At 40.7% G+C, this 10,616-nt stretch overlaps 1 protein-coding gene across 2 annotated transcripts; it reads left to right on the top strand.

Moving 5' to 3' along the window:
- The first annotated feature begins 1,911 nt into the window (after nt 1-1,911).
- Nucleotides 1,912-9,048, top strand: tmem106bb (transmembrane protein 106Bb). 2 transcript variants are annotated; one of them, XM_068710777.1, is made up of 8 exons: nt 1,912-1,968; nt 3,042-3,245; nt 3,406-3,469; nt 4,541-4,700; nt 5,682-5,822; nt 5,899-5,948; nt 7,020-7,073; nt 7,169-9,048. In XM_068710777.1, the coding sequence occupies exons 2-8, from the start codon at nt 3,050-3,052 to the stop codon at nt 7,305-7,307; spliced, it is 804 nt and encodes a 267-aa protein (XP_068566878.1). In that variant the 5' UTR covers nt 1,912-1,968; nt 3,042-3,049; the 3' UTR covers nt 7,308-9,048. The 2 variants fall into 2 exon arrangements, with proteins under 2 accessions (XP_068566878.1, XP_068566877.1); XM_068710776.1 differs by lacking the exon at nt 1,912-1,968 and adding an exon at nt 1,976-2,075.
- Nucleotides 9,049-10,616: the final 1,568 nt, after the last annotated feature.

Genomic DNA, 10,616 nt, shown 5'->3' with positions numbered 1-10,616 from the left:
TTGCTGAGCTTCCAACCCTCCCAAGAATCCGAGGAGTGTCGGAGAGACACGAATCGAACGGATTCACACGGAGCACCAGCAGCTGGACAAACACGAAGTGGAAGTACGGAGATATTCCATTTTTTCGCTGAGATTCGACCAAAAGTAAGTACAATATTCGATGAAAGCTGTGTGACTTTTTGTGTTCGAAGCTGAATATCTCTGCGATGGTTTACCGGGGAGAGAAATGGAAACTATGTCCGTAATCTCCGTCAGGCGCTCGTGCTTTTTCATGCTGCATGTTCGTAGGTAGCACGTTGCTAACGGAGTGTAGCAGCCTTTTTCTCCGGTCTGTCCCAGTCATATCGAGTATGATTTATGATATTTTGTTATTTGTTTGCTTGGCTGATGGGAGATGTGTTTGTCTCATGTAGAAGTGACCTAGTTCATGTTGTTCCCAGGACGCTGAGGTTTCTGCAGAACTATAACATCACTATATTCGTTCTTCGTGGGTTCTCTGCCAGTTACTTTTAACACAAAACTCTCTAAGTTTTGATGTACTCTGCGTCCAAATGGGGGACCTACGGGTGTATATTAACAGCCATTTTACTGTTTATGAGATGATGAGAGTATGTTAATATTTCTGACTTGTATAGACATTAGACCAGTGTTTCTTAGATTTAGTGCTAACTGTATCCATGTATGCCCCGGATCCTCCAACGGGTTATATTTTCACCCAGCAGGTACAGAAAGTGCTATAATCTTAAAACGAATGTTCTAATCAGGTAAATGTGTACTTTCCATGAAAAAATAACCAAGAGGTTAATCAAAAACGTTCTTACCCTCCACATCCAGTAACCAGTCCCTCCAAAATTCTGAAGGCTGCTGCCATGTCTGTGGCAAGTAGTGGCGTCATGTCTTCCGAAAAGACACATATTGGTGTGGGGTGGTCCTGCAGTGACATAAATCATACATTGAAATACATCTCTACAGAGTAAGCACGCTATATGACAAATTAATTCAAGAGCAGAAAATATAAGCACACACCAGGCCGTAGCTTTGCACAAAATGGATGAATTTGAATGGACATGAGCTTGGCCTTGAGATTGTAGTCCCTGATATTGTCCCAATTGGCAGGGACAGGTGACAAACCACAAACCTGCCTGTATAGGCAGAGACACCAACCCCTGCACTAGACAAACCATCAACATTTGTGTCCCCTTCTCCAACTCCTTCAGCATTGAGGATTTTTGACTCAAAACTAGTCCTTGAAAATGCTCTTAGATCACTGCCATATTATTCACCCGGAAAGCATTCATTTGATTAACCCTAATGTCTGGAATACAACTAAATAAAAAGAACAAGGGGTAATAATACCGCAGGTCCTTCCTTCCTGCCGCTGTCAGGGTGCACAACCAGCTGTGCTCCCAGTAGACCACACAACGCTAACAACTAACAACACTAAAAAATCGGTGCAATAATTACACTGTGCAATAAAAAAATACTCTGTATATATAATATTTTAATTTTTTACTTGTAGTTATTTTTAGTAATTGTGGATTTTTGTACTTTTTTACTTAGTTGATATTCTTTACTGTGTATTATTTATTTATAATACTTGTACCATGTACCTTGTTTGCACTGTCCACTTTGCTGCTGTGATCCTGTAAATTTCCCCACTGCGGAACAAATAAAGGATTATCTTATCTTATAACATGAGCAATATTCAGATGACATGACACCGTTTTTTTTCGTTTCTTCCTTCATTTTAGACAAAAACGCAGCATGCAGTTGAGTAGCCTAATCATGTTTTGTCTGTTATTGTTCCATAAGGGATCTTAATAGATGTAATCATGATGTAATCGCACTTCTAAGCTTGAAACTGACTTTTCCCACGGTAGTGAATGTATCACATGATATATGCGCATGTCTGTTTTTAAGAGGATAAACAAACTGCATGAACCAGCAGCAGCACTAGGTCGCATTCAGGTACAGTTAGTTCTCTCTGACCTTATTTCAGTGATCTTACGTGCTATGACGGTGTTTCGCATATTAACCTCTGATGGATAGAGTGTGTTATACATTAAAGCAGCTAGGTGAGTAAGCTATGGTAGCATTGGCCACGGATACGGTTCATTTTGGAATTTGTTAGCCTTGGCAATTGTAGCTAAGTTACCTAACACGCTAACTGTTACTCTGGTGGGGGTTTCTTTTAAGCAGGCATAATGACAGCTTACTTGTTCACTTCGGTTTATTGTGTAATGTTGTTAGCTACATCGCCATTGACAGTAACTTCTCCCCTGCCAACATATTACTAACGTTAACTGCCTTCGCTCGAACTTAAAGTGCACAGGCCTAAACGTTAGCACTATTAACGTTAGCGTAATCTTGCTAAGTAATGCCCTTACTGTAGAACACCGTCTCAACCGGCAGATGTTCTACCACCCATTATATAGCGTTATAACTTCAGGAGGTATGGCTGACACGTCTGTTATGTTATCTGAGCCTTTTGACAGTCAGCTGTGAATTTACTAAAACACCAGGTTGCGTGTGACCAACCACCTCCCTATGTTAATGTTTGAGTTGATCCCTTTTTATTGGAAGTTTTGGCCTAAACATGCTATACTGCTAAGAGAGACGCATCTTCTCGTAAGATATGCTTTAGCAAAGTAAGGAATATGTGTTTATGAAAGCATAATGATTGTCACAAGTTGAATGAAATGATATTTTTAAATCGAAGGCTGACATCACAATGAATGTAATCACATGCATGTATATCTATATATCTATACTGGGTCAATAATAAATGTCTCTGAAAACCAGCAAAATTCACATTTGAGAAGCTGGAACCAAATCATTTTGTTATTTATCATTATCTATCGATCAACTAATTGATTAGTTGACTAATCATAGCAGCTCTGCTCCCCTATTACTGTTTACTCGTTTAACGCCGCCTTCCATTGGTCCCATGGCTATAAGGCAATCATTGAGCTCGGGTATGGATGGACTCTGAACAGACCCAGCTGACGGTGTGTATCACAGACTGCTCCTGTGTTTTCCAGGTGTGACTATGGGAAAGTCTCTTTCCCACCTCACTAAGCAGACGGGCCAGCATGACAGCCAGGAGAGCCTCGCCTCTCCTCTGGAGGACTCTCAGACTGAGGACGGAAAGGGCGGAGACGTCTCCCAGTTTCCTTATGTGGAGTTCACGGGACGGGACAGTGTGACATGTCCCACATGTCAGGGCACCGGCAGGATCCCCAGAGGTAAACACTACTGTGTACACAGTCAGGGTGGGGGTAGTCTAAATGCTAGTTAGCTGTCTGTCTTCCACAGTCATATGATTTTACAGTCAGCAGTGATAATCCTTAAGTAAAGCAAGAGGGAGACGTACACAGCAGTGACTCTTCATTGATTGTGTTTCAGGACAAGAAAATCAACTCGTGGCATTGATTCCATACAGCGACCAAAGGCTGCGACCCAGGAGGACGTGAGTGTGTCCCCTCAGGACTGTTACACAGAGCCACTGACTTGGTTCATTTACAACTTTACATCAGGATTTGCATGTGTGCGAAAAAGTTTAATTAAACACATAGTTTAGCCATCACACTCAAAAATGTGTTTAGGCTTTGTAACTTTTTTTGAATATAGAAAACGTGTACTGATTGTCGTGTACGGAGTGTGTGCATTACTCTCAGATAACTGTCCAGCTCTCTATTCTAAATTTAAATGCATTGTTGTTCAATAAACAACAAATGAAACATGTTAGGAGAGGAAGAAAGGATTAATGGGACATGAAACAACACATTTAAAAAAAAAAAAAGGCATTTCAATTTCTTCTCAATTTCTGAATTGACAATGGGCAGTTTTTTTTTTGGGGGGGGGGGGGGGGGGGGTTTCGTGCTTCTGACCAGGATTTGTGTGCAGTATACCAAACCTGGCAACCTCACAGTGTCAACAAGACTTCAGTGCACCGGACTGTTATTCAGCATGAAATAAGTCAAGCCTGTAACTGACACATTTACACTTATTTTATTGTAGGTATTAAAGAAACCAGATACGGTGTATTATTAGTGAGCTATTGAAGTGGTGAGAGGTGTACCAGGCTAGCTGTTCCCCTCTGCTTCCAGTCTTTATGCTAAGCTAGGCTATCTACGCCCTGACTCCAGTACTGAACACACAGACGAAAGATTCACAACCATCTTCTCATGTCCCTCCTAAGACAGGAAGTGTTTCACAGAATGTCCTTTTAATGCTGAGGTTCTTAGCCACTACATTGTGAAGTAATTAATAATTAATCCACTTACAAGTAGTGCACGTTCCTGTAGATCAGCATCAATGTGAAGAGGTGAATCCCACTGTTTACCTGGTTGTTGTCAAGACGGCGGATCAAAGAGTGATTTATGCTGCTGTAAACAATCATATTCATCGAGAATATTGGTGACAGAGCACCAATATTCTCTAGTTAAATTAGGATGTTCAAGTATGGATAAAGCTCTGTGACATGGTGCAGTTGTGTGTTTTAGTAATGAGTCCCGTGGCCGCCTTGCGTCCTCCTCAGGAAGTTGTACGTGTCGGCGTCGGTGGTGGTCTGCCTGCTGCTGTCCAGTCTGGCGGTCTTCTTCCTGTTCCCTCGCTCCATCGATGTGTCCTACGTCGGAGTGAAGTCTGTTTTCGTCAGCTACGACCAAGACAAACGCAGCGTGTATCTCAACATCACGGTGAGCGTCATCTCAAGTCGTCGCAAAGCACTGGTGTAAATCACGATCAATACAAACGGCAAATAGAATAACGACAGGGAATGCGTGAGACATCCATGTGAAGTATCCGTCGGTGAAAGCCCTTTGCTGTCCCCTTGTAGATAAAGGGTTGATCACCTGAGAAGTGCTTTTGGTTACTACCGATAAAGTCGCCGTAAAGCTCTATTTTTGTACCGTTTTGCTAAGAAAAAAAGAGAAAAAACCCGCAAGAAACTGAGGCATAAATGTACTCAATGTTTCCAGAATTGATCTGAAAGTAAAAGAACAAACATGTAACACAAACTGTCAGTGCTTCCATCCTTTATGTGGGCTTATTCCCAACATTAGAGGTGAAATCAGCATTCTTTATAATGAAACCATGGAGAGATAGCTAATAATACAGAAACCATGTCTGCCACGTACACATGTGCTTTAAATTGACTCAGTGGTTGCGAGAGATTTATTTATTTATTATTTTTTTGTTTATTTTCATCATGATTTTAATGAATTGTGATATTGATGTCATTCAGCACTAGTTGTCAAGCTTTCAGATTGTATGACAGACAGAAATGATTCAACTTTATCGATTAATGTAGTGCCTTTTTGTGTAAAGGTCCTTAACAATACAATAGAAATACACCAATGCAATGACCATAACAGTAGAATAGGGTAGATAAAAAGATGACCATATATATACGTGTCTTAAGATTTACTTTTGAAGGTATTTACAGAGAGGGATGCCCTCAGCTCTTCTTGCAAGATTCAAGATTTCTTTTACTTGAAGTTCAGCTTTTTTGAGCCAGACTTTAACTGAACAAATACATACAAGACCTTTTAATGATCAGAGCAGTGGTCCAGCTCTGATCATTAAAAGGTCTTGTATTTGTTCAGTTGCATGAAATCACTGCTAGAAGTATAAAACGTACCACTACTAATAAACTCTCCATGTTGGTTCTCCTCCAGAACACCCTCAATATCACCAACAACAACTACTACTCGGTGGAGGTGGCCAACATCACAGCTCAGGTGCAGTTTGCCAAGACGGTCATCGGCAAATCTCGCATCAGCAACATGACCGCCATCAGCCCTCTGGACATGAAACAGGTACGGCGCCGTGTCCGTTCGTCACGTCTCCGTTCCTCTGGGTGGAACACGACTCTCACTCCATTTCTGTTTGCAGATAGACTATATGGTCTCCACCACCATTGCAGACGAGATGAACTACATGTAGTAAGTACTGTTACAAGGTTCATTCACCTGCCATTGTACAACACAGGGTCGCACAATGAAATGTGAATAGTAGCCACGTAAACATAGAACATATACGAATGTTTTAATTAGACTAGAATTAAAGGTTGAGTTTCCTCAACAGGACACACGAAGCCAGAGTAAGCAGCGCTGGCGATGTTCTCACACACACATGAGTTGATCCAGCCATAAACATCTGCCAAAAGGTTTTATTAGGTTGAGCTGTTTACATGAAGCTCTTCACCAAACCTGGATAAAGAATGACGATTTGAGATGTAGAGGCTTGTTTGACCGCTGGTCTTGGCCTGATGCAGGGTGTGGTTTGAGGTCGTGGAGCTCACAGGCACATACTGTAGATGTGACAAGACTATCCTTGTGCATCTGTTTTTTTTGTTCCGCTGTACTGAAGTCGCACCGCACCGTGACTCCTAAACCAGGAAGTGACTTCTGTGTTCCCTTACTTATTTTGCCAACCTTTCCTGCTGCAGTTAGAGCTACATGGGAAATGAATAGGACTCTACCAAATAGTTGGAGGCGTCAATCACAACGTTTACGTTAAAAAAGTATTATTATGAATAACTTGCATAAACATTACGTGGAATAGTCCAGCGGCTTCCAGCATCCCTTCCTCTTTGTCTCTCAAACGGCGAGCAGCGCTCTAATTGTCTCACTCCTTCCTCCAAAGTCCACATTTCATTGATAAGAGATCGACGTAGTCACCAAATCCCACACATGCTAGCATGTTGTTACAGAGAGACTGACAATAGAGCAAAATTCATAAGGCATGGCAGAATAGAATATCCTCAACCACCGCGGCCAACCACTGTTGTAGTACAAGCAACAAAGACAAAGCAAAGAGACGGAGACATTGTTGGACTGAGTGGTTGACTGATTGCAGTTTTTCCTGAACATCGCAGCAAACCACGCGTCACACATTGTGAGTCCGAATATTGCCTGTATTTTACAACACACGCCGTCTTGCAGTACTTATCTAAACTCACGTGTTCATTGGTCCACGATACATATTTACCTGCACCTGTCTTTACTTTCCAGTGACTACTGCACTCTCCAAACCATCAAGGTCCACAACATTGTCGTCATGATGCAGTGAGTTGTGTTTTATTCTAGTATTCTAAACGCGTGAGTTTACTGTGTGTGTGTGTGTGTGTGAGGCCTCACCTCGTCCCCTCCACTCTGTGCAGGGTGACCGTCACCACCACGTACTTCGGTCATGCGGAGCAGGTGTCTCAGGAGATGTACCAGTACGTGGACTGTGGAGGGAACACCACGTCTGTCAGAGGGATGACCCAGCCGTTCAGCGTCCCTCATCCTGCTGAGTAACCCCCCCCCCCCCCCCCCCCCCCCCCCCAATCACTGTGCTCTCCCTCCTCCTCCTCCACCTGCAGTGTCATAATGCAGCGGTTCTTTACTTCAATACAAATACCAGAAGAAATCCACACTAAGACAAGAAAATGATTCTGGAAGCATTCAGCAAAGAGAAAACAATCTACAGTAGTAGTATAAATTATTAACACACAATTATCTCACAATAACAATGTATCTTATTGTCAGATAATTACAGGATCAGTATCTAGTTATTACAAGAACACTTTTTAATAATTATGAAATACGGATCTCGATAAAGCTGCTCTTTCCTGCCTCACATGACTGAAATCTATTTCGTATTATTTGGTATTGGATTCACTACCTACCAAACCATTATGCACTTAATAAGTATATTTAAATAGCACACTAAATAGTACCCTGAAGCCTGTTCCTCCACCGCCGGGTGTTAGGCTCTATGACGAGGGATCGGCAAAGAGTGGTGTAACAACATTCAGATACCGCGATAAGCTCATGTTTTACACAGCGTCTGCTTTTGAACTATGATCTGCTGACTCACCTACTGTAGTATTTAGTTGCCGCGTGCTCGTAATTATAGTTTATACATTGCTTGTTGTTCATTCATGTTTTTGACTTGAAAGAAGTGGAATATTGAGTCGCCACTAAGCTCAGCACCAGCTTTCACAAGGATGGACGTCAGTGACTTTCTGATGCGACGGGCCTGAACTCCTCCTTAGACAGAATAATATAGATATGCACTACATTAAAGCTGCACTGGGTGTGGAAAGAGCATGAAGGCCCCACCTGTTGGCAGTACAAGCAAATGTATTAAAGTGAGTGGAGTTTCTCTTTAATAATAAATAAACTCATCTGTACCTTAGTCAAATGGCAAGCAAGCTTTAAAGAGTAGCTGAACATGTTGTTTTGATGGTTTCAGGTCCAGATTTTGACATTTAAGTCCACAGTAGTAGTGGTAGTAGTAGTAGTTTATTTTAATCAAATGTCTGAATATGTATTGTGTTCAACACGTTAGAAACAATGCAGACCACTGGAGCCTTTTGGTTGATCAATCATGAAGGGCCGTTTCTTTTTTTTTAAGGATTATTATTGGCAGTAGTTGTAGTTTCTTTCTAACCTTTCTTGAATAAAGCGTTCTGTTCTGCCCTCTCTATCCTGCACATTTGGAGCATCCTGTGAATCATGGATCATTATGAGTGACGTTGATTTTGATTTTTTTTTTTTGATTATGCATACTTATCCCTCTACCTGTGCTGATTCCTAGAGGTGGTGGTCTCATTTTTGTACCTCACATAAATATGACTAATGAATATTTTGTCCAACATTTCACGTAATTTATTTTTCCAATGACACGCACATACGTATTTTTGTCTTTGACCAAAATTCATCCAGTTTTGTATCAAACCTATTTTCAATTTGAAAAACATCTTTTGGAATTTTGCATGATTTATGTTAATTTCCTGTAAATACTTATAAATTGTCATAATAATATCATTCCTGCAAACGTTGATGGTTGTGAAGCTGGACTACAGCTGTAACATTTGTATTGAGTGGGATTTAAAGAGAAGCACACTTTTTATCCTGCCGTGCGCCTTTAACAGTCAATATTAACATTTCACTTTTCTATTTTAGACTCCTACCTCTAATGTCATTTCAAACATTTTGTCATTATTCATTGTGACTTTGTTTGTGGGCGCATGAATAAAGTTTTAAAACATGATTATGTGTTTTAGTATTAATGTGTTATATTCTTCACAAAGAGGGCTTGCAAAGTGTCACCGGAGCCAGATGTTCATGTGGTGAGAGGCTACAGGTAGTGTCAGATTTTAAATATTTAGGATTTTTTTTATTGATTCTAATCTCGCTTTTAAAAAGCAGGTAAAACATGTGACGACGGTCTTACAATTTAATCTCATGATTCTTAGATATATAAGAAACGGTCTAACCGTGAAGGCTGAGAAACTGTATTTTAATGCGATGATTGTCCACATCTGACCTACTGCTCAACCAGCTGGGCACAGGCCAGCAGCACAACATTAACATCTATTCATATTCTTCATAAACAAGCTCTTAAAAACACTTGATAAGGAAAACCAAAGCCACCATCACTGCAACATCCTCATCAAACACCATATCTTGAGTTGGGAGAACCTCATTAAATTCACTGATGTGTGTCTGGTTTTTCAAATTGTACATGGTATAGGCCCCGCCTCCGCTTAGTGATTTTATTAAACAAAGCGCTCAAAGCAGCAGACTCACTGGATCTGCTCCAAGAGGTGATTGTGTCATTTCACATAGGTCAAGCTCGTTTAGCTAATCTACATTCTCTGAAGGCAGCTCACTCGTGGAATGCTCTGCCACCACACACACACACACACACACACACACACACACACACACACACAAACAAAACACGTACAAAACATTCAAACAAAGCCTTAAGGAATGGCTTGTTGCCAATCAGGTGTGCAAGCATTGATGTACTGTCTGTCCTGACTGCTTGTTCCGCCTATATGTGCATTTGTCTTGTTCACTGTTGCTATTTTCCATTTTTGATGTGTATGTTATGTGCCTCAGCGTTATATATGTGCTTGTACTGTAGGTGGGTTTGTTCTGCCTGACGCATGCTGCAGCCTGTTATGTCTGCTCTGCTCTAGTGTTGTACACTTTTCTTTTGCTTATATGTGTATTGGTTTTGTCTATACGTTACTGTCTGTTTATCTATGAATTTTAATTCCATCTTAATTTTAAATTTTGTAATTTTAGGCTGCCTTCAAACATCTGGCCGGGGACAGCAGATGAAAACTAGCCTCTCTGGCTAACTCTGGCTCAGTTACAGTTTGACTGTTGATTGGTGTGCACTGTCCCTGCAAATTAAACAAACTAATTAATTAATTAATTAAAACCCCTTCATTTTTTCACGTTTTGTTTCAGGCATATGCTAAAATTAAGTTCTTATCTCATCAATCAACTGTAAAGATTTAACTTTATTTTATTAAAAAGAAGATAAAAAAAATGACATATCACATTGACATAAGTACAAACCCTTAACTATGACACAGTTTAGCTCAGGTGCCTTCCATTTCTACACCTTGATTTAAGGTGGAGCTCATTTTAACTCCTTTATACACTGTTGTTCACAACAATTGTAATGTGCAAAGTAACTAGTAACTAAAGCTGCCAGACAAATGTAGTGGAGTAAAAAGTAAAATATTTCCCTCTGAGATATAGTGGAGTGGAAGTACAAAGTTGAATAAAATAGAAATGCTCAAGTAAAATACCTTTAGT

This window comes from Cebidichthys violaceus, unplaced genomic scaffold, assembly GCF_023349555.1.
Source record: "Cebidichthys violaceus isolate CVI_PGR_0920_01 unplaced genomic scaffold, fCebVio1.0.p SCAF_16, whole genome shotgun sequence".
NCBI lineage: Eukaryota > Metazoa > Chordata > Actinopteri > Perciformes > Stichaeidae > Cebidichthys > Cebidichthys violaceus.
This window is presented reverse-complemented; position numbering and strand designations above follow the sequence as displayed.